This window comes from Strix uralensis, chromosome 7 (assembly GCF_047716275.1).
Source record: "Strix uralensis isolate ZFMK-TIS-50842 chromosome 7, bStrUra1, whole genome shotgun sequence".
Lineage (NCBI taxonomy): Eukaryota > Metazoa > Chordata > Aves > Strigiformes > Strigidae > Strix > Strix uralensis.
The window spans coordinates 34,018,928-34,043,914 of NC_133978.1; the positions used below are offsets into that span (position 1 = coordinate 34,018,928).

Genomic DNA, 24,987 nt, shown 5'->3' on the forward strand with positions numbered 1-24,987 from the left:
TATTAAATTACTAAATTCTAAAACAGTTCTAAAAACTTTTAAATCATGCAGTGAGAATCTTTTTTTTATTATTTATTTCTAGACAAGACACCAGTTCACTGTGACATTTAGATTAAAAATCCTTTTTTTTTTCTTCTTTTTTAAATCTTACTAAGATAGCTGTCCTTTGCTGAGTATTACACACCCTTCACCAGTAAGGAATTGACAGGTTTGACATAGTCTGACATTTGACAAACTGTTGTAATTGACAGATTGCTAATCTGCTGAGCACTATGAGCTCTGAGGTTCCACTCTACAGAGAGGTCATCCTTCAAAACCTCTTGGTTGTTCAGCCAAGTCCTGGCAGCAGGATCAATGATTCTGGCAGAATTCACATTGTGATTTTGCTGCAATAGTGATCAGTACTTTCTGAGTTTCTCCAAAACATGGAGCACTGGAGTGGAGGTGTGGTGCAAGATCAGTGGTTTATATGATAAAAAGCAAACTTATGTTTCTAGGGTCAGGCATAAAAAAAAAAATGTCAATAGGAATCTAGTATTTTCCTTTCACCAAAGTCAACAGTAGTGAGGAGGAACTGGAGCTGTTTGTCATCCTGAGGTCCTTAAAATCTCTTGGTATGGCCCAAGCTAATGCAAGGGTCAGAACTGCTAAAAATAAGACGATCTTATTTGAGTTCTCTCTCACCAGTAAATATAAGCTTGAGTGTGAGTTGTTCATGTTCTCCATCACAGTAGCATTTCAAATGCTTCACAGTGGATTGCCTGTAGGTATGAGGGTTTTCAGTTGGTCTCAGCTGGTGACTTACTGCCTCTTAGCATGTTTCTTAAGTGACTAGGCAGCATTCTAAAGCTGTGAGGACTGGATTCAGTCACAGTGGCAAAAAAAACCTTCTTACACACCTTAAACTCGCATGTCACCACATAGTCAACTCCTGTGGTCTTTTGTGTGAATTTGTGTCTTGTCACAATTCTGTTTTAAAGAGGTTTTGTGTCAAAGTACACAAATATATGTGCTGGTCATTAGTCAGGATTAAACTCCTCAGAATTACATTCTACTGCAATTTTGTAATCACATAGGAATAGTTTTGTTCCCAAGAGCAATTTAGTAATGGCTTTTTAAATGTTATATTCTAGCTTGCCAGTGTAATGGCCACAGCACCTGCATCAACAGTAATGTCTGTGATCAATGTAAAAACTTAACAACAGGAAAACAATGTGAAACGTGCATGCCAGGGTATTATGGGGATCCCACAAATGGAGGACAGTGTACAGGTAAGTCGTTCTGCTGGGAGGAAAAAAAAAATTGAAATGACATTTGTGTAATGTGAATTTAACTGTTTTAATGTAATGTGAAATAAACTTTTCTTTAACAGTTAAATGTTTATTCAATAATACCTATTTGTTGATCAGCTAAATTAATGATTGAAAATCAGATTAATATTTTTAAGAGAAACTTTGCATTCAGAATCATCATTTTGCAGTTGTTTGGCCTGGATGCTCTAAGAACAGGATGATAATTTAAAGATGCTCTTGCAATTAGGGAAAGGAGGAGAAAGAAACTGTCTTGTGGGAGCAACACCTTAAATCCTGATGTTTGAGAGGCATCATTTCATTCCATGTAAACTGATTTGTATAAATGTGTGATGCTAGTGGAAAAATTATGCATTTAACAGACCAACAAGTCTTATTCATGTATTGTTCAAACAGAAAAGCCTAGTACACAGAGGATTGTAAGGTACCTTAACCTCTTGAATCTGTTTAGTTTTGTAATTGCTGCATTGGAGGATTCTTCTTGAAGTGAAAGAGGGAATGAAGTCCAATACTCCAGATTGTTTTTGTATATTGCCACAGGGCTGCTTTTTTACTGTCAAATTTAAAATCACCCATGAAAGTAACTTCTTCCCTTATAACTAAATGGGGGAAGAGGGGATATATTCAATAGGAAAAGTCATTAAGGTAGTTGAGATTGAATTTAAGAAGGTGTTAGGAAGTTTTGCCCTATGACTTTTTCTTCTCTATTATTGATGCTTCTTTAACGGGACCTTTGCTTCTCAAGGAATATTTATTCATTTAAAGGGTTCACTTGTTCCTCAGCACTTTAACGTGCAGTAGTCAATGCATAAAGCTGCACATCTGGTAAACTCAGGCACAATATGTAGAAAGTGTGTTCAAGGGGATGGAAAGATTAATGTCTACCCCTATTGACAATTGCACATTTTGCTGGTGCTTTATGACGCTTTAAATAATTCTTAATAGTTCTTTTATTTCCTGAAGTTGACAAAATGTTCTTTTGCTGTCTATATCACCTTTATGGCAAAATGATGTATTAATATAGCTTTTATTCTTCAGGGATACATTAGCTATCAACCAAATAAGCATTCCATCACGTTTAGTGAATTATGTCTAGTGCAATAATGGCTAAAATCAATTTATAAGACCAGTAAAATTATAAATTTTATGACTTGTTTTTTCAACTCTAATCTGTAAGAGTACATATTTTTATCGGTAGACACAATTTTAACAGGAGCTATAGAGACTAAAGAATTCTTAAAAAAAAAAAAAAGATAATTATTTTGAGGCTTTATCTGCATTGGTATATTATATTTTGTAGTATAGACCCCATAAATCTGTTTAAGTCTTGTAAGACATTTTGATGAATGCAGTCATTATGAACTGTTAGATTTTTCTTCGATATCATGATTTTTTTTTTTTTTTTTTTTTCCTGTGATAGAGGTGCTCAAATTGTGGGCCAAGGATTTCTGCAGGAAAAAATACCAGTCATCCATAGATAAGGCAAATCAATTTTACTTGGATTTAAGAGGATTTTGGAACCATAGTTGAGATCAGGCAGTGTGCAAATATAAAGACAGAGAGATGGTTCTATTTTTTTTTTTTTCTGATTCATTCTGGTAATACTTTTGACACCACAGACAAAATATGAAAATAGGTGCAAGTTAAAACCATAATTAAAGTAAAAGCATAAAGAAAAAGTATGAGTGGAAGAAAAGGCAACCCAGATCGAAGCTGAACTTAAGTGAAACTGAAATAATTAGACAATGAGGGAAAAAAATCATGAAGAACTAAAAAAAGCCAGTCATCCTCATAGTCCTGTCTTGTGTCAGTTTTCCCTGCTGCTGCCAGCTGAGTTTCTGGCTGGACCCTATCAACATTTCTTTTCTACTAAGACTCATCCTTCTGTATGAGGGTTGATACTGCCTGAGCATGTCGTGCATTTTTTCCTCAGGGCTCCAGGGTTATTTCTTTGAGGATCCAGATTGAAAACTTTTTAAAGGAATGACAAGATAATGACTATAACTCTTAAAGTACATCTGTAATACTATAATATTCTTCATATAACAAGTTGCTATAGTTACAAAGGGTGTAACTTGGTTATGAATTGGAGAGCGATTGAAGCCGGGAAAAGAGATTGTATTTGATCTCTATAGTTAAGATGTAAAGTGGTCTACACTGGGAAAAAAACTAAGAATTATTCTTTTAACATACTCATGACATATGACATAAAATAATTTTTTTCCCACTGTCCTGAAAAAAGTACTTATGTATACAGTACATGTGTATTCTGCTGTTGTATTATAAGTAAATCTGACCTCCCGTCTTTGACTATTGGTGATATAGATTAAAAAGATTTGCAAGTCCTTTCCTTTTACAGGCTGTTTTTTGTTCCTTAGATCCCTGATGCAAGGAAAACTTTCTACTGGTTAAGCTGTAAAATAGATTGCCTAAAGACATAATGAATTCTCTAGCTTTGGAAAAGGGCAGTGGACTAGCTCATTCCATGTATTCTTCTCCAGTCCTAATTTTCACAAGATTCTTGGAGTCTGAGATCTAGAATGCAGGGAGGTACTGAGTAAAGATAAAGTATTCTGATTATATACGAAAATGATCTATGTACAGCAAAATGACTATGGATATTTGACATACTATGAGTGCTTAATAAAGATGTTCCTAAGTTTTACATATTACTTTTTTTTTGATTCTGTAGCATTTTTGTTATTGTGGTGTTAAAAAGCTTTCCATCTAATGCAGGTTTGCTGTGTGATTGACCCTTGCTCTAGGTGGTGTTTTTTTTTTTTTGTCAGAAGTGTGGTATGTTGGTTGCTGATGGGCAATAGTTTGATAATGATCATATTTTTTAAAATTAATGGTTGTACTTTTTCTTCTTAAAAAAACATGCCTAAAACCAATTATTCATTTAAATTCTGTCCCTTGAAATCTCTCTTCTATACAGAGAATGAGAGTTGGAGTTTGTATTCTTGGTGTATACATGATCTTTTTATTTAGTGGTCCTAACATGTGGCTTGCAGTAATGATATATGTACTTCTTCAATTCTTAGACATTTCATTGTACAAATATCTAGTTTGAATAATTTTTATATTTGATTCATTGCTGCATTCTATACAAAAATTTGTAATAAATGCAAAAGCCTTTTATTTTACATGAAAGAAAATTCTGTGACTAACTTATTACAGTTATCTGTTCTTATACTAATTAAAAATGGTTTCATGTAGTTATGTCTGATGTGAAACAGGTAGCAAAATATAAAATGAAATTTTTTTTACCTTATGTTATGGTATATTTTTAGTTACACAAAAGGATTTGCATTCTTTTTGGAAATAAATCATACACAGTGCACAAATTGGTAAATCCAGACCCTGTGTGTGTGCTTAAGATTTGTAAGCTAAAGGCCCTGTATAGCAAAGAAAAGTGTAAAGCGGTAGTACCTGTAACGCTATAGTGTTCTTTTTAAGAGTTGACTCAATGTTCAAGAAAATAAGAGGGAAGTCAGAGGTGAATTCTGATTATGAGGGAATAGAGCACTCTAGCGAGAGACAGGTTTTGGGTTCCAGACCAAGCTCCAGTTCTGTTTACCCCTTTTATCTGACTGATCTTGAGTACAAATGCATGAGCATCCTTTGGAGTGCTAAATGCAGTGCTGTCAGTCTGCACCAGAAATATTTAAGAAATCAAACCCTCTAGTGACTTTACAGAATAAGACACACTCACATTCTGTATTGTGGTGAAGCTTAGATGGGAGATGCACAGCTCAGTTTTGTTTGCTTCTGAGCAAGCAACGGTCCAGATGTAGGGAACCTAGGAAGCCTTGTAGTCTGAGGTGTTGAACAGTTGGAGGATGGATACTTCAAATCACTTCATATTTTTAAAAGTTCTGTTCAAGTCCAATTTGAGGTACAATTTTGAAGGCATGAATATCAAAATTCACTAATAGAAAACTCATCATTATATATCAATGGATTTTAGAAATAAACCTGCTATAACTGTAGATGGGAACAGATACTGGGTTGCTGTCTTGGTGGTTTCTCTTAGTGTTACGTTTTCTTCAGGGTCGTGTTCTGTTATGTACTGCATGTCTGGGAAATATGCAATGTTTTAATAGAAAGTCTATAAAGAAATAGTTATATGTGTACTACAGACTGCAGCATAAAGTAACAGGAGAAAACAGTATGGAAGATTGCTTGGAACAATTTTGTGTCATCTTGGCAACATTTTTTAGCGTTATTTTTGAACTTATTAATCATCTACTTAGCTGTCAGTGTTAAAAAAATTTACTCTAGCTGCTTGTCATCTTGTCGTTTTCTTTATGCATAGTATTTTTAAAAATTATTCTTAAAATGTATGAGATGCCAGGAGAGAATTCTTTACAGTAATTTATGACACACACTGTGAATGTATAATACATTTAATAATAAGACAACGTAAGGAGTTTGCTGTATTGCCATTTTTTTCATAAAGTGATAACATCCCAAACAGTGTTCAGTTTTCCCATAATTGTACTACCATTGCTGTTGCTTTTGCAGTAGGAGTAAAACTGAGTACCAGCAGGAACACTGTGTTTTAACTTGCATCGCTCACTCTCTAAGCAGCCTTACTTTGAGGCATGGTGCTTCAGACTCTGATGACCATTCCGTAAAAGCCTCCTACCAGATAGGCTGTATGGGTGAAGTTTTTTAAGCAAGTCTGTAGCATTTTTATTGCCTTTATAGATCTGTCCCCTTCTTTGCTATCACATAGTTGGACATTTTCAATACTAAAGGCAACAAGTTCTCCCCACATTTGATTTCTAACAATTCTGTTTGAAAGTACGATGTTAATTGTTTACTGGAAACATTATTTTTTTTACCAGATCTTCAAAGTATTAGCAAAAGTGAACATGTTTCTAGTGAGTGCACACCATGCGTGCATCCAAGTCAGTAACATCCGCTGCAGCCAGGTGAGAGGTCTGGGTGCCTTTTTTGTTCCTCCAGTATGTAGAGTGTCAAGGACAGAATAATTGTGAGTTTTTCTGCTATTCTTCTAATGCATCTCCCTCTGTAAGAGTATGCCTTCTGCGGTGTCTGCTTCCTTTGTATGCTAACTCAGTACTTTTTCACCTACGTTTATATACATGTGTGTTTGTGTGTACATCTACACATACTATTCACTGAATTTGTTTCACCTGAACTTTAGCATCTACACATTAGCTGTCCAACTTACATATATCTACAGTAATTGCCTCAAGTGATTAAAAAATGAAAAGATAAGCATCAATAAAAGACTAAGTTGTTAGACTAGCTTTAAGGTACCTTGACTTAGGTTAAATTGACCCCAGCAATAAAATAGTTGCCCAGATTTATTTGTGATTATTTCTGTTGGTTAAAAGAAGAAAAAGCTTATTAGTGACTTGTTGATACCTAAGACATATCTTCAGTAACAGGAGGAAAATCCATGGTGTTCAAATCTTGCTGCTCAAAGAATGTGATTCTGCTGAGTAACTGAGATGTGGGCATTTTGAGAGAAGAGGCTGAGGATGGCAAAAGTCATTACTTCTAGTGTGTACAAAAGAGAGATATGAGAAAGATGTTAAACTCATCGTGGCAGCTAATTGGAAATGATCCGCTTGGTTTTTAGGATCTATCTAACATTGAAAGATGCCTACTGGGTAGGTTTACAGATTGTTTTTCTCTGGCACTGTTTCTAACATTTTTACCTAATCAGCAGTAGCAACCTTTGTAACACATTTTTGTAATGACAGTCCATGGAGGAACTGATACTGATTTCCTCCCTTGCCTTTCTCTCCAAAAGAAATACTGTTAAAAGCTACCATGGCACCATCAAGAACAGAACCCTGTTCCTACAGGGCACAAAGGGTAATCAATGTATTAGATATTTGGGGAAAAACAAACAAACAAAAAAACCCCAGAAAAATCAGTTTCATTTGCAAGAAGCATGTGTGCATTAGAGTGGGGTTTTTTGTAGGCACCACACCTAAGAAACCCCAGTTACTTTGAAGTAATCTGTAGTCTGATTTATTAGAACATAATCGATTTGAACAAGATTATGGAAAACTAGGGGACGTGTACTAAAGAAAACCAATTTGAAACAGATCTACCTTTTGCTACCACAGAATTTCAAGGTGGGTGTCCTTTCACAGTTTTCTTTCCAATCGAACAACTTCTTGCTGTGTCCCAGCTGAATCAGACTCCATACAGTTCACATTAGATCTTAGGAAAGTCTTTTTTCCTTTCCTCCACTTTGTTCGATTTTGCTCTTTGATATAGATAGGCCTCTTTTCTGAAACGTCTCTTAGTTTCTACTCCTGCTTTGAGTTTTCTGCTTCTTGTCATCTTCTCTCTCAATCCTGCCTACTGCTCCCAATAGTTTTTGCAAAGTTTGTAATTTTCATTTGCATCCAAAGAAGCAGCAGTTTCCTCTCCCATGTAAAGAGTACAAAGTAACTCATTCGTGTCCAGGACAATGTAAACAGTCAGTCTTTCTGGTTGCTCCCCAGTCATATTCTTAGAATATATAAACACACACACACATATATGTGTGTATACATATGCAGTGCACGGCATTTGTATATTAAATTGTAATACAGAAAATGACATAATTTCACACATTACAGAAAGCAACCTGTCTTTTGTAAAGGAAAAAGTTGATAGTGTGACAAGGCAAGCAATTTAATGTTCAGTTTCTTTTTAGAACTAAAATATGCTGTTATCTACATAATTGATAGAAAGGTACTTGGTAATTTCCCTTTAGACTTATTTTTCTAGGTTTCAAAAAGTTATACAAGCAATGAGGGAACAGAAAGTAGCAGTCTTAATTTTTCACTTCAACACTATCACTATGTAGCTTTTAAGTTACCTGTAGTTTGGGATTGCGTAGGGCAAGTGTAGAGAAGCATCAACCTAAATATTCTGAATATAAATATCTTATGACTGTATTTATGGCAGTAGACTTAAAAGTGGAAAAAATATTTCCCTACAAATCATTTGATTTAGTAAATATCATAGCACAATGATATTATATTTGAGTTTAGTCTCAAAACACCTGGAGACTGATGTATCTCAGTATTAGGAACTGTATGATGCTACTTTAAACAGGCAAAACTAGGCAGATGCTGTCCTGAGAAATACATTTTGAAAGGAGAGATAAAATCTTACATTTAAAACTTCATCAAGGGATTTTTTTTTTCAGTAACCTGAAATAATTTTGTTCTGTTATGATTCAGAGCTTGTGATTCTGCAGCAATCCTGGCCTTTCTAAATGTTTTCAGATAAAATGAGAATTGGAGATTCTGTCTGTCAGGAAAGTCCAACCGTTGACTGGTGTCCAAGACACACGTTGGTTACTTTTCAGGGTTGTCACAAAATGGCTGTACGGTTGAGGGCTTTGTTCTCTTTAACAACACACTTAAGTATTCTAGTCATTTGTAGTTGTTGGAGGAAGTTCATGCCAGCAGTCTGAGCGGTAGGAAAGTGATAATTGTTTTAGTTTAAATGAAATTTATAGTCTGCTTTTGAAAAGGCCATTTTAGTGTGCTAATTATTTTTTTTTTTTTTTTTTTTTTTTTTTACTCTGAGCATGACTGGAGCAGATTTCCCAGAGAGGTTGTGGAGCCTCCCTCTTTGGAGATATTAGAAAGCCTTCTGAAAACAGTCCTGGGTAACTGGCTTTAGGTGGCTCTACCACCTAGAGCCAGTTGCCCAGGGGGATTGGACCAGATGATCTCCAGGGGTCCTTTCCAACTGTGTTCTGTAAAATGATTATATGAAGAAGGTAGAAATTTAAAATAGAACATCTAAATTTTGGTTCTGAAGGAATCATCAATCTTTCCTCCCATTGAGTCTGGCAGTCATAAAAAAATTGCTTATTGAATTCTGGTAAATTAAAAACAAGCTGGAGAGCAACATTTAGTTTTGTTTATAAATGGTGTATAGGGTATTGTGAAGAGGCTTTAAAAACCTGCAGTTATCTGCATTTTTTAAATGATTTCTCTCTTGGATCGAAACTTTTGAAATGGGGGGAATGTGGTGTGTTCAGCCACACAAGTCCAGCAGTTAGTACTAATAGAGGTCTTATACTTTTTGATCAAGCTTAAGCTGTCTTGTAATCATCAATGTCTCTCACGCTTTTCAGCTGGTGGTGATAGCAGCAATTTTTGCAGTAGACAGGTGTGTGCACACATGTCCCTAGAATGCAGCATGGACCCAAGAAGAAAATATCATACAGAAATAGTAAAAGATATTCATTGTCAAGATAACACTAAAAAGCCAAGAATACTTAGTTGCTAGTAGTTGGAAAACAGGACCCTGTAGCTTTCTTACACCTAGTCTTTTTAGCATTTAGCCGAAGCTAGCCTCTTCCTTGGTGTCATGTGGGTACAGGTCTGGTGCTGCATTTAGCACAAGCAGGATACTGAGAGCTAGAAAGTTCTGGTAGGGATCAACTCCACTGCCCGGAAGGCAATTTCCACCCCTGTTTGCAATGATATTTCACTCTTAAAAATGTTTGTTCCTGTACATTTCATCCTGACTCTGCCTGTGCCGCCATGCCTGGTGTCTGGGTGTTTTTGTCCATTGCTGACCACAGAGGTAAGCACCTGCACTGTTGTGAAAATAGCAAGGACAAAAAATAAGCTCTATCACTATGTAGCATTTGGTTTATTAGTGTGTTGTTAAGGGTTTAACTTGATATCAGAAAAGAGGTAATAGGTGATTTCTACTACTGTTGTAGACAGCTGTAAATTTGGTCTTTTATCTTCTACAGGGGAATGCTGTTTTGATAAGGTTTCTGGTCCAAAATATTATATTCGGGGACCTCAAGTCCTATGTAAGGTAGGACTAAGAATGAGAACAAAGACCTTTTAACTGTCATCTGCAGGAAAAACTAACAGAAATATAGAAAGCATGAAGGAACACAGTATCATCGACTGGCAGTATAAACCGCAGCGAAAGCATTTTCTTCTGCATCTTCCTAAAGCAGAATTAGGAATGAACATGAATTGATGGGAGTTTTGACTCTCAGAGTGAGATGGCAGTTCAGGATGCAGATTTTTTATACAGTTGTTGTGTTTCGATGTTTTAATGTCTAGCATGTAGAGAATTGCATTTATGGAATTCACCGATTAAAGATCATAGGTTTGGGCATTCCATCATTAGATGCCTAAAATTTTAGAGGAAATTTTATATTGGGTTAAATATTATGTTGTGGAAGCCTTCTTTTCACAGTGGCTAATTCTGTGTAGTTAAAAATCAAAAGCATCTTCTAGTCCGGGCACTTTGTGGTTATTCACATAAATAACAGATATTCAGTGGATTGGAGGCTTATGGTACATATTGACCCCGGGAGTCTATGTGAATAGAGACATTTTATATAAAAATAAATAAATGTTGGAGATCAGTGAAGAGTACAGTGTGCTTCATACTGTCTTCAGGTACTAGAGTATGGAGTTAAATTAAAAAAAAAGATCGACTTCCACTGTTTGTCTTGTACCTTGGTTTCTAAGAAACAGTGGGTCACAAGTTCATAGTAAAACTCTGTGGTAAGAAGCTGTAATTTAAGATTATTCAGAAAAAGAAAAGCTCACATGTAGTGCTAAGTTCTAACAGAAAACATGATTTTGTTTATCCCATACAAACAAAATAACCAAAGGTTTCGACAAATGTGGGGGTCTGCCATGAAATACCTTTTTGCAGTAGTGGTGGTGCTTTGTTGTGTTTTTTTTGTTTTGTTTTGGTGGGGTTTTTTTTAAGTGTTGAATAGAGATAATGACATTAATTCCTTATTAGAGAATAAAACCACTTAATATTAACTAAAATGCTGGAATTTGTTTTTAGTAGTAGGTAGAGAGCTTCTTAGTACATATGAAATATAAAGAAAAGAGATCATAGTACAATAAGGTATTGAAGAGAGTCTTCATATTGCTTTTTGCAGAGAGATAGTTAAAATAGGCATTCTTTTTTTTTTTTGATGACCTTTTCCCCCAAAGGTGATTTGTAAATTTATTTTCTTTCCTTTAGTGAATGCAGTTTATTGAACAGTGTTCAAGATAGTCTGAATACTGAGTGAATAAAATGCCTGTACTTGGACTTAGTTATGAACTTAAATTAAATCCACTCCAATGAGAATGTATTCCATATAAGTGCCATGCTACTAAAGCAGAAGAAAAGTGGATTGCCATAAGAAAAAGTTAGTTGAGGAATTTGGAAAAAGACATCTTTAACGAATTACTGTTCCAGTTATTTTTTGACTGTCAAGCAAAATGTGCTAAGCAAACTCGTCAGTATGCTATTGTGTTGTGTATGCATATAATTCTCTTTTTGTTTTGTTATAGATTAGACCTGTATTATAATTTCTAGCATAATTAATTGCAAATTAAAAGCAAAAACTCAACTAAATCTAGGAACCTTTTTGTAGGTGCATTTGTATTCCATAACCTACTTAGAATAATACTGGGTGAAGGACCTGGAGTTATACTTCAAGGAAAGTGTCATTTTCAAGCTACATTTAGATGTCTGTAACTTTATGGAAGAAAAACAGAAGGTTGAATGTAACATTCCTCATGAGTAACCTCCAGAGAGAGATTATTTGGGTGACTATGGGATTTCATAAGGTTTTGACAGGATGTCTGTAGGGCATATTTAATCTTTTTGATGACTTTCATTGACTGCGTACAGAACACTTTTATAAAGCCCATGTCAGGCACAGCTTTTTTAAGCCGATGCTTGATTCTCTAAATTTGATTTTACTTTCTAAATCAGGGTATGTGTGTTCATTGCAGAGTGGTCTGATTTTAGGAACAGCAAGCATGAGCAAGTACTGGTTCAAGCATCAACTTAGGACTGCTATTGAGGAAGTTGACGTTTGTGCAGAACTGCTAACTGATGGGGTGTGGGTTGATCCCGGCCAGCAGCTAAGCATCACTCAGCCACTTGCTCACTCCCTGCCCCTCCACAGTGGGTTGGGGAGAGAATAGGAAGAGCAAAAGCAAGAAAACTCACGGTTTGAGATAAAGACAGTGTAACAAGGGAAGGAAAAAGGGAGGAGAAAAACTAAGCAAAGGCAGTCACTCACCACCATCCCAAGTGTAGGGATGCCCAGCTAGTCTCTCAGTGATGGTTATCTCCCAGACCACTACCTTCCCCCCCACCTTCATTTTTTATTGCTGAGCATGACATTATATGGCATGAAATATCCTTTCAGTCAATTTGAATCAGCTGTCCAGCATACCCTCCCATCCAAATTGTGTAATATTTTTTAGATTATCACCATAATCAGAAAGTAATAAGATAGTTCAACCAAGTCTTTCAATTCCTGACCATAAAACTCTTTTTATTATTTCTAAAGGTAATTAAAATAAGTTAGTTGAAGTGTCTTTTTGACTTCTTTGAAGGAGATTTTTTTTTACATAAGTTTTCTTTCCACCCTGCACAACCACAATGTAATTGTGTAGCTATATGTCTAGTAACCACTTTTATCAACTACAGTTTTGTTCCTTAAGCTTGATTGCTAAAGTATGTTGCTTTGCAGAAATGTAACTTCACCATCCAGCAAAGCTGATTCTAATTTACACAAGTAGAGTGAGAACAAGGTAGCTGTTTTAAAAAGAGATATAAAAGAAGACAAACTTATTTCTGAAATTTTACAAATGTACAATCAATACTGCATATTTAATAAACTTAATCTAAACATTTTTAGGTCCATTAAGCAACAAAAATATCTGAAATAGTAAAATTAATAACAACAACTTGTGCTATCTTAATCTGTTTAAGTAGCAGTCATTTTGTGCTTACTCAGCATCTTAGCTTGAGAACCAAGAATTCAGGCATCCTTTAATCACCACTTATTACTTTTATAGATATTGAGGAGACACAGCAGTTTGATTTATATTGTATTCCTTTATCTCTGTGCTTATTTTATCTTTTCACAAGGATTAATGACAATTCTGTTGCTTCCACTGATGTTGGTGATCAAGTCATCCTGCATGTTATCGTGTAACATAGTTTTTGACAATGATGAACAAGCTGCTGTGCATTCTTATTTTTGTATTTTTTGGGTTTGCATGCTATAAATTTATGGAATAAGGAGTATTTATAAAATGTATTTCTGATGTGCTGTCTGAGCTACGCATCAGCATGTTCACCTTCCTAATGAAATTTGTGAAGTCATTGGTTTCCAAAAGATGTTCCCAGAGGAGATAGGCAGGGCATGATTTAGAAACTTTCAGCTGCCCAGAAATATAGTGATTTTTGTCTGCCTCTTATAAGCAAACATATTTTACCTTGTGTTGAAAGAGATGTCAAGAGGTCACATAGCCACCGTGTTTAGGCTGAGAAGATGCTAGCCTCTGATTGAGGGTTTGCAGTTGTAAATTGAAGATGACGTTTTCTTAAATCACCAAATAAGGACCCTCAAATAAGGATTTTGACTATAGCCAGAGTTTTCTTGTCCCAAATACAATAGGAATAAAATAACCCATTTTGTTTGCTTGTGACTTCTGAATCTACCATTCTAGATGTTTCTAGGTGCTGAGAAGCTCTCTTTTTTTTTTCTCTCTTGTTACTGCATCCACTCACAACTTCCCTATTATTCTCATAGTTTTAAATGCAGAGACATCTGCAGTCACTAAAAAATTCCAGCATCTCTGTCTGTAATCCTTCCCCAGGAAAATCCCACAAATATGTCCCCTGACAGCTGGTCAGTCTGACATGTAACACATGGCATGGTTTCTTCCATCATGACTGCAATTTTATGGTCTAAACCAGTTTGAATTTGTTAGGTTTTGTTTTTAAGATTTGGTTATGTACCCATCAGTTTAAATTAGATCAGAGACTACACATAGATTAGAGAGGTATGACAGAAACCCTGAGTGTAACAGGGGACCACGGAGTTACCTGTTTGAATCCCTACATGTGAATATGCCACTGTGACAGAAGAGTCAACAAGTAGTCATTTGGCATTGAAATGGTCATCCATGTCCCTAAGGGGTCTTGGAATCCCCCTATAGGCTGTTGAGAAAATAGCATTTGAGGCATCACGCAACTCATTTTCCAACTGGTAGAAAGAAGATTCTCAAAAAACTCTTATAATGGCATTTCTGTTTGATTGCAGTTGATTCTGCCTTCATTTTCTGAGTGGTAAAGGCAATACATTACAATGGCAGACCGCATTAGTTATTTAAGGAAAAGAAAGCTTCACTCACAGTTGAATGCATTAAAAATCAGTTGTATTTTGTACCTCCTAATGGCTAACACAGGGAAATGATTTGCTGACTTCTTTACATTTTGTGGCGTTTTTGTCTGATAAATTGCGTAAGGCATTTCTCTTCTTTGGGCTTTTACTCTGAATGACCAAATACACACAAATAGTTGCAATCACCAGTTGTTGATTTCAGTTGTTTTTCACCTTAGATTGGATTTTTTTTTTTGACATTTAAAGCCGCTATGAATAGCTACTGAGTGGTTTTAAATTGTTTTGCTTTTCATGCTGCCTTATATAATAATCTTTGATTTATTTTTTTTTTGTTATAATTTAGGAAGTTTTACACTCTCTTTAGAAAGAGGGGGAAAAAAATAGCAGGCTTTTGATGAAAGGAGGTTTTTGGCCAAAATTTTCAAAATAGCCAGTAGAGAAACTGTTCTCTTTTTTTCAAGAAAATATACAAAGACACAGTTTAAAAAAAAATTACTAAGCCGTAGGTATCTGAAAAAGTATTCCTAAACACATCTCAGATTGGACATACAAAGATGAAGGCATCCAAAAATCATCAGTTTGTGTTTCTCCTTTAAAAAAACCAACAAACCAGAAAACAACAAAGCCCACTGTTTTAGTTTTTACTAAACCTAGTAAAAGATTTAGTCTGAGAGATCTGAAATTACTTTTTTAAAGTAATTGTAATTTTAATCTTATGTTTTCATCTGAGAAGCCTCTTCACAAACAAGAAAAGAGTAATTTAAGGAATAATACTTTTAATCTTGTAGGCATGTGAAAGAAACATCTCTTTAAATGCTTGCATGCTTAAAGAACTGTACTGTACATCAGATAGAGAGTTTAGGTTTTGACTTGAACTCACAAAGCCTGCAGCTTAACCCTCTGTAAAATTTGTAGGCTATTTATCTCTTAATAACATATCATATTATATTTAAAAATGACAAGAATAATTGGAAATAATGAAAAGGAAACTGATAAGTAGGACATGTTAAACTTGTCTCCGAATGAAGTGCTCTTAATGATTTGATCTGTAATTTTTCAGTTTTACATGTTCAAAGTGAGTGGAAAAGTTTCAGTTTTTCACACAGATTAACATGGAGAAAATAAAATTGGTGCTACTGTAGTTCATGAGTTCTTGTAGAAATGTTTTGGTTTGCATGGTTTTTCAGTAGAAAATACTGTCCTCTATGTGTGTTTTTCTTAATGATCCCTAGAGCAAGCTATAAAATTCTGTACTATAGTTCAGTATTGGCATGAAAGATTCAGGCACAGCAAGACTCTTGTTAATTGTTTAAGATTCTGTTCAGTTCATAACAAGAAAAAATATCCCATCTTTCAGTGTTAATCCTCTGTGTTGCATTTTCATTATCTACTTGTATATAACAAAATTATGGTTTTCCAAGCTGTCTTTATAATGTTAGTTGCTGATGATTAAAGACAGATTTAGTATGATTGCTTGAGAGGTATTTACTACAAACACCCAAAAAAAATCAGTTCACTTTTCAGGATGAATTCTTTAAACAGAAGAAATAATGAAATACAAACAGTGCAAAACTCTTTTACCAGTGTAAAAATGGCTTAAGAATAAACACAAGCCTTTAAATGTAGAAGGTTGCCATAGGATTGTGTTGGTCTAACCAAACTTAATTTTGTTTCCTGCAACAGAAAATCAGTCTGTCTGTTGTTTCCTAGATTTGTTTTGGGTTTTTTAGAATAAATATCCTACTTCTGGTGTGTATGTATCAGTCCAAAAAAGCTAAGGAAACTTCACTTTTGGTTTCCAGATTGTTTGACTGTGTGACACAGTATTGCTTCTCAGGAAAAAAGTAATTGCATTACTAGTAGTCAAATGATCTTAGTAGGCTTAGGTCATGGTCAAGTGAAATTGTGTTTTACTGCAACCATAAATTCCAGAAAAAAGTTAAAATCACATTCAGGCTTGGGTAAATTGCTCTTTCAGAATGGGAAGTGGCTAAGGACAAGAGCATTTCTATAACCACTAGATTAGACTCTAAAATGCCGAGGAAGAGCAGAGGGCAGGCTGCACTGCAGTCTGAGACAACTATTGAAAAAATTGCAATGTGAGGAGTGTCTAATTTCACAAAAATGTCTGCCAGGATGATTGGGCATACTTGCCTTTTGCAGAACAAATTTATGTCTGGTATTGGTCTGGTAAAATTATTATCTATTTTTATGAATATTGGGAATAGCTGACCTTGCTTTAATTGACACATACGTGTTGTATATATGATTTGGGTGGTTGGAGAGTTCCTGCATATTCTGCATATGCAGATTCCATATCTTATATAAATTCTAAAAGTATATTTCTTCTGTCTACCTTTTCTCTCTCTCAGACCTTAGTACTGTGTCAATATACATAGATATGGTTTTTGTCTTTTCTGTGCTGTTACTATAAAAAAAAAAAAAATCGGTTTGAGACCAAAGAAAGATAAATCACAAGATAAACAAGGATAAAAATAAAATTATTTTTATATGTGCTAATTAGTCTAATAAGACTGATTATGAAGGTGACTGATTATATGACTGATTATAAGACAGCAGGTCCATTTGACCTGCATGTACAGCAGTCCTTTCTAATAACATCTTTTTCTTTTTTTGTATACTTATTTTTATTGCTCATTGCTTCACAGAAGTTCTTTAGCTTAATTTTAATGCTACTCAATTAGTGATATTGCAGAAGTGTTGTTGAGCACATCTGTTTGCTTTTACATTGCCTGTCTCAAAGGTTTAATGGATGTATTTCCTGTAAAATGAATGCTAAAAGGTTACCGGGGACTTCCAGCTAAATATATGTTTCTAGAAAAATAAGTGACTTGACAGTTCTGTAATATTATTAATGTAGAAAATTGTCTCATACTCTCATATGAGTAAACTAATGGATTACTGAACTAATGGATTAATGAACATTTACAGAGAAATTGAGCATTACAGTGTTATATCTATGTTCATACTTGCTATTTCTTAGCTGCGTGTAAAAGACTATCTCCTTTTTTTGACGCAATGCATGTTTTTTGATGCAACTTATGCCTTGCATGTTACCAACATTAACAAAGTAGTACACCTCAATATTTAATAGCACTGTCATAGCTTTCTTTTTAAAAAAATCAGCAAGGTGTCTTAAAGGAATTATCCACGTACAGCTACTGGTATTAACTTAAAGTACCATTTGTAGTGAGCTCTGAGAGAAAAATTGCTCTTACAGCTATATGTTGGAGATGGGGGGCTAAGCAATAAGTGTTTTTAAATTCAATTGTCTAAAATGCATACTTCATGGAAATAGTGATGGGTATTCTTTTGTTGTCAGCATCAGCAAGAACATTTATATGCTGAGCTAGCAACTCAGAATCAACCATGCTGTGGATTTATTATTTAATAAATTCTATAGGGTTGTGGTTTTGCAGCATGGATTTACTCTACTGGATTATATTGTTTTCATATAATCTTTCCGTTCCACTTAGAATCTGCATGTTGTACAATGCACACTACTACAGAGTAGTGTGAACTGCTGCTTCCCTAAAAATAGAGTAGATATTGCCAGGGTGGCTTTTTGTTCCTGTTTTTAAAGCTCTAATATCATCATCTCAGTTAATACGTAAAAATAACATGACAAAAACAGGTTGAAAATTCTATATTTTAAGCAGGCTTTTTTATTGTAAGTGGTCATCTTCTGTTTTGGTTTCATTCCTGTGAAACCGAGTTCATCAACATGGAGTATGATACAAACCAAAGCATGGTAGGAGGGGTATGACTGGGAGGTTTGTTACAAGAGTGCACTCATTATCTGCACTAAAATACTTGATATTAATGTGACGTTAACTTTAAATCTTACCAGCCAATCTGGGGGATCATTTCCAGCATCTACAGAGGATTAAATTTCTAAGGTGTATTTATACTTAGAACATAAAAATGATCAGAACTTATTATTAAAGCTCAACCTGGAGGCATTTTATACAATATTGAATACTTAACTCATGTTTCTCAGTTATGATGGGGGTGAATGGGTGGTTCCAAAATAGTGCATCTAAAGTTTCCAGTTGTACTTGTAAGAGGAATTTTTGTAGCTGATATGATTTTTTAAAAAATATGGAAATCGTATAATTTTTATAATTTTTGAAAGTCAATTTAAAGAATGTACACATTTGGGCAGGGATTTGCAACACGAAATAAAGTCTCTATCAGAATTGTACAATATATTTTGAAATAAAATATATTTCTCTGTCTGTATTCTGTGCCTGAGTTATTCACACACAAAATTGTGACAGTTTTAATTCCCACCTTTTCTTGTATCTTTAAATGAAATATGAACATTAGTAACAAGTTTTTCTGTTACATGTACTGCAATTTATTTTGGAAACTGTGAGGCTAATGATAGTTCTTGCCTAATAGAAATCCAGCAGAAGATGGCATTTATTTTAAGTCTTAAGCTTGTCCTTATAATTAAAAACTGTTAGCACTGTGTGATTCATGAAATAGAGAATGAGGTGTTCTTCTTTCCCATGAGGGAAAAGGAGCCATGATACACTATCAATCCCTGTTGTATCCTAGAGGTGTGATTATCTCATTGAAAATACATTGTCTGGAATTAAGTTACTGTTATTTAAAGTCAGTGTTGTTTTGGGATACAGATTGTTTTTTTTAAGAGAAAAAAATTCTGTATACTCCATTTTAGCCGGTTGATTTGCATAGATTCCTCACTCAATTTTGCATACTGAATATGAGTACTTAAATTAGGAAGAAATAGAGAATGTGAACAGAATTTAAGATGACACTTATTATATATTAAACTTGCTGCAAAGTTAAAGCAGGATTTCAAGATATTCTCTGCACTGATGACTGTCAGGCAACATTTGAGAGAGAATTAGTGTCATCATAACCTCCTGAAATTGTTTGAGTGTGATGCTGCTATGAGTGCTGGAATATGTTGCACAGAAGTAGAATCTGAATCTGATGTACCCTGTAGATAGTCATGTCTCTTCTCTAACAGTCTTGTATTACTGTTCATATGGCAGTACTCAGCAAAAGGTGTACTGGCATTGGTGAGGCTAGTTTTCTATGGTGCTGGTATGGGTTTTTTGAGGATAGGGCCAAAACTTGACTGTAGATTTCTTTAAAAAAAGCCTATATTTTAAATAAAAAAAAAAAATCAGGTTTAGAGAACCTTTCCCTACTGGGCTTATGAGTGTTATCTTTCTATTTTTTTTTATCTTTCTGTTAGGGATGAATATCCCTATCCAAAAACATGAAGATTGTTTCTGTTTATATTTAATTTCTCTTAACCCAGCAAATCTGTGTAGGCATGCTTCATCCTCTAATGTTAAGCCCACCTTCAGTGTCCCAGAATGAAATAATTCATGATAAGAATTGGACATTATTTAAAGCATAATCATGATAGAGAATGTGTTGCTGTCAACCTAACATCACTTGAAAGATGTGACAATGCAAAAGACTCACATTGTGCCTGACTGGATGTGTGAAAGAAGAGCAGCTATCCAAAATCCACACTGAAGGACATGGGAACTAAATGGGAGAAAGGAAATCAATTAAAAGATGCTGAAACTTGGTAAAATGCTTGAGTGTGGCAAAAGCTGAACCTGTCCTTATTGGCTGAGAATCTTATTGGGATGACTTAGCTAACTTCATACGTAGCCACAGAAAATACAATGATGTAAGAGAACACTAAGGCACAAGAATGGGATCTCAGAAATTTTCCTTAACAGTGTCTCAGATACGTTAAGTAAGATGAGGCAGACAGGCCCAGAGAATCAAAAGTGATAATGTGATCCTCCCACCATTGAGCATTAAGTAGTTTGAGCCTATGATTTTCAGTCAGAAATCTCTGCTTACCCCCATGCAGTTCTACTCAAACTCTTAAACCTTTTATTAAATACATGGGGAGTGGGGGGAGAAGGAAGAGAGAAGCATTTGAAATGTGAAGTGTTAAGTATAGCTTTCATTTTAGCTCTTATTTCCTTCAGCTTTAGGGAGTTCTTACAAAGAAAAATCATGTTAAGCATTTCTTAGATCAACATTAAAGATCATAACTGTCCTTTTTTGGAAGAAAAAAGGATTACTTCATATACAGGCTTACGTGCAGCTGCTGCTGCTAGAACTTTAGACTTGCTCCTTGAAAACAAATGCATGGGGGTGGAGAGAGGTGGTACCTCAAAAAAAAAAAAAAAAAATTGCATCCTTGTCCTGACTTCTACCAGCTGAGAATGATTGGCATAAAATATGTTTTTGAAACTGATTCTAAGATTTGCCATGTTTCTACTAGCATTAGACTGCCAGAGATATTACTGTAGCTACAGTTTTAACTGTTGCCTTACAGTACTAGCAGAAGAGAAATCATTCACTGAAAATTATTAAGCAGAGAAAAACAAGTAGAAAACATTAAAGAAAATATGGAAAGAGGAGTATGAAAATATGAAGGTAACAGAAGAATGTAAATCTTCTGTTACTATGAAATCAAATGTAGCTTTAAGTTGAAGTTTATTAATTAGTAAACATACTTCACATTCAAAGCTCATAATTTCTTTTTTATTATTCAGAAGTAGGCCAATGGAAAAAACTGCAGTGAGGCACAAATATAATGGTATCTAAAATTTCTTCCACTGGATGTACTACAATATTATCCTGCCTTTGCTGTTGCATTAGTTTGACACATATTCACATTTGCTTCAGTAACAGCAGGGATGGCTTATATGTATTTTGTTTTTTGTGTTACTCTCCACATAGTGGTCCACAGATTGGTAGGTATCCATTTTTCATCACAGACTTGTAAGCCTGAGATTAATAAAATATCAATTCAATGCTGTTAAATAAAATTTATCCAGGAATTAGCTCCTGATGTCCTTTTCCCTGGATAATACCTTGAAACTTTTTTTTTTCCCCAAGAAGGTGATAAAGATACATAGTATCCAAAGGCTTTTATAAAATAGTGTTTAAATATTTTCACTAAATAAAAGCTACTCAAGTAAAGGAAGTTCCACTTTCACATTTGTGATCTACTTCCTATTAAGTGAGCAATAGCTACGGGAGTAATCAATTAAGGTTGGCTGGCAATTGTTTCTGTATTTGTCAATATATTGACAGCTTTTGGACTGTGATTTGGAATTCAGCCTTTTAGCTCCTCTATGACTTTTATGCTGTCTTGTAATGGTGTGTCACTGTTAAGAGCAATTAACTATAAGCAGAATAAGCTGTTAAGAATATATTCCTTTGTTTTTCACTGAAAGTAAAGCAAAGATTTACACAATTTAACTCCTGAGAAGAGGCTTTTCCAGCTTAAAGTGGCTAAATAATCATTCCATAAATGTAGAGGGGAAAACATGAATGGATTTAGGAAAACATATCTGATTATATAGTAGAAGCACTTCTGCAAACATTTATTGTAGAGTGCAAAGATCATAGTAAAATTACAAAATTTGGCACTCGGTGGTAACTATAGGTGTTTTTCAGAAATGTTGTTACAAGCTGTATTATGAAAGAGAAAAAATGTCATGCATTACGATATGCTGCATAGAAAAATCTGGTATGTGTTTCTTGCAGACAGTTTGAATCTATAGAGTGAGTCCAGAGGAGGCCACAAAGACGATCAGGGGGCTGGAGTACCATCCCTGTGAGGTCAGGCTGAGAGAGCTGGGGTTGTTCAGCCTGGAGAAGAGAAGGCTCCGGGGAGACCTTAGAGTGGCCTTCCAGTACTTGAAGAGGGCTACAGGAAAGATGGGGAGGGACTTTTTATCAGGGAGTGTAGAGATAGGAAAAGGGGTAATGGCTTTAAGCTGAAAGAGGGCAGATTTAGATTAGACGTAAGGAAGAAATTCTTCCCTGTGAGGGTGGTGAGACACTGGCACAGGTTGCCCAGAGAAGCTGTGGCTGCCCCCTCCCTGGCAGTGTTCAAGGCCAGGTTGGACGGGGCTTTGAGCTGCCTGGGCTAGTGGAAGGTGTCCCTGCCCATGGCAGGGGGGGTGGAACTGGATGATCTTTAAGGTCCTTTCCAACCCAAACCATTCTGTGATTCTTTAGTAAGAATTGCTTCACCTTCAGCTGGCTATTTAACAAGTCCTGAAAGCTAAACAAATCATATAATTCCTGACATTGAAATATTCAATAATATTTTACGTTTAATTGTGGTTCTAGTCTGGCTGTTATATTACCTTTTTCCCTATTTGTCTTAGGCTGGGGCAGAGCGGTTAGAGTGTGTATGGTATGGGACACTGTCGCAGAAGTATTCACTGTGTGTTATTCCTTGTCAGTAGAATAGAAACATTAAAACTCAATCCCTCTGACAGAAATTTAATATTAGGATTATAAAGTGCAAAATAAACTTTTACTATATACAGGTTACCACTTAGTATCATATCTGTTTCCAAGCAGGAGTCCACATATTAAATCTTTTATCTTACTTGTAATTAAAACTTCAGTGAAAACATAATATGGTCATCAAGGTAGGTTCAGTTGCTTTATATTAAAGGAAGACTTTAAATGTAGTGTGAATATTAGCAGGTAATTATTCCAGTATGATGTGGGAACTTACTGACACATTTACCAGAGGGAGGTTATTAAGTTTTTTATGCTTGGTTAGAAAAGAGGGAGGACTGCCTAAACAAGATAGTCATTCGTATAAACATGGGAAGGAAAAGCAAAAAGAATTGGGAACATTTGAAGGTTTGTTTTGAAGTGAAAATCAGTCAGGCAGCAAGAGTGGCAGTGAGCAGACCATTGTGAAGAAATTTACTTTAGCCACTGAGTTTAAAAAGGAGCAGAGTGATGATGATGTTTCTGTGATTCTCCTCCAGTTCAAATTCCAGGAGCTTTTAAAGGTGCCTGTTTTCTACTTCTAGAATATTCTTGTTGTGGACCATAATTGTAGTGTTAACTCTGCCTTCGTTCAAATGGTTTCAAATCTTTCTGTTTGCTTTTGCCAAAAGCAAGAATTCCAATTATATTAGACATTTTACCAAACATCTGCAATAGTACTTGCTTTAATTAGACATTTGAAACTAACAGAATTTTACTATTGTTTTTGCCTTTGGTCAGGATTTCACCTTGTATAGAAAAGATGTATTGTTAATAATTTTCTGTATTGCGCATTAGAATGGTAGACTTCAATGCCTGTTCTACTATACTGTAGTATTATACATACTATAAATGCTACTATTTAAGGTGAGGAGAGCCCCTAATGACACATGCATAGTTCTTAAGTCTACAGAAAATAAACTAAATGATGTCCTAGTGAAATGTTCTTCAAAGAAGTTTATATTGAAGTAGTAATGTATTTTTTTTAAAATACAGCTTGTATGAAATGTGTTTAGAATGAAGTATTAAAATCCTTGAAAATTCCTTTAGTTATAAAGTAAAATATGGGTGAAGAAATCTCACTTTTCCTTTTTGATTTTATAGCTTGCACATGCAGTGGACATGCAAATATTTGTCACATGCAAACAGGAAAATGTTTCTGCACAACTAAGGGAATCAAAGGAGACCAGTGTCAACTGTGAGTACAATTTAATGTAGCCAAAAGTTATTGCAATTCATGCCTAGTGTATAATCACTTTTTTTCCTGGTTTTGTTTTGCTTCTGCTTTTGGATTTTGGGATTGACCTGACAATTTTTTAGTGATGAATCTAGTGTTCCCTATGTTTCTTAGGAAATTTCAATATTACTTAAACTTTTGTTAAAGAATTACATCACAAATATTATTTGCGGATGATAGAGATTTTAAAAATACCCTGTAAAAAGAAAGCAAAACAACCCTAAACTGGAGAATTACCTGTGGTTTTCTTCCTTTTTTTAAGGATTTTAAAAATTATTGCAAGTAAAAAATATCTGCGAAATTGATAATTATATTCAGTATGTTTGTCACATAACCTGATCAGAATCTACAGTGATTAGATTTTTAGAGTTTTGGAAATGTATTAAGGTGCATGTTTTTTTAGACATTTTTCTATATAATTAAATACAGAACAGAGGAATGTGTAGACCTGCTAATGAAAGTACAATTAGTGCATCTTGTTTTGTACTGGAATAGCTTATTGCATTTGTGTAGAGGAAAAATTTGCAACTTGAGAGAGCATAACAAATAGGAGGACTAAGAACAAGGAACTACTGGAGGAATTTGTCAAGTAGGAGAAATAGCACTTTAAAGTTAACTATGAATAGCCTTATATTTAAAGATGTTTCTTTCAGTTCATTCTATCCTGTATATTGCATTATCCAATAGGAACCTTATTCCTTTCACGATGATAGCCATTTTAAATAGTTTCTGGCCCCAAAATTGCCTCAGCAATGTTATTTGGAACTGGGGAGAAGGCACAAATACAGTTTATTCCTCTCCAGCAGGGAGAGGTGCCAGAAGGTTATGTTCTACCTTCCGTGAGGCCTGTTCTTCCACTGGATTTGTGGATTCATCTTTGATACACTTAATGAACTGGCTTGAATCCTACCCTTAAT

At 35.0% G+C, this 24,987-nt stretch overlaps 1 protein-coding gene across 5 annotated transcripts in view; it reads left to right on the forward strand.

Moving 5' to 3' along the window:
- ATRNL1 (attractin like 1) overlaps positions 1-24,987 on the forward strand; it is a 576,314-nt gene that overhangs the window by 137,123 nt on the left and 414,204 nt on the right. For all 5 annotated transcript variants that reach the window (XM_074875364.1, XM_074875362.1, XM_074875365.1 and 2 more), the window contains exons 19-20: positions 1,134-1,271; positions 23,938-24,031. In XM_074875364.1, coding sequence (XP_074731465.1) covers positions 1,134-1,271; positions 23,938-24,031 — 232 coding nt within the window. The remainder of the gene's footprint in view (positions 1-1,133; positions 1,272-23,937; positions 24,032-24,987) is intronic.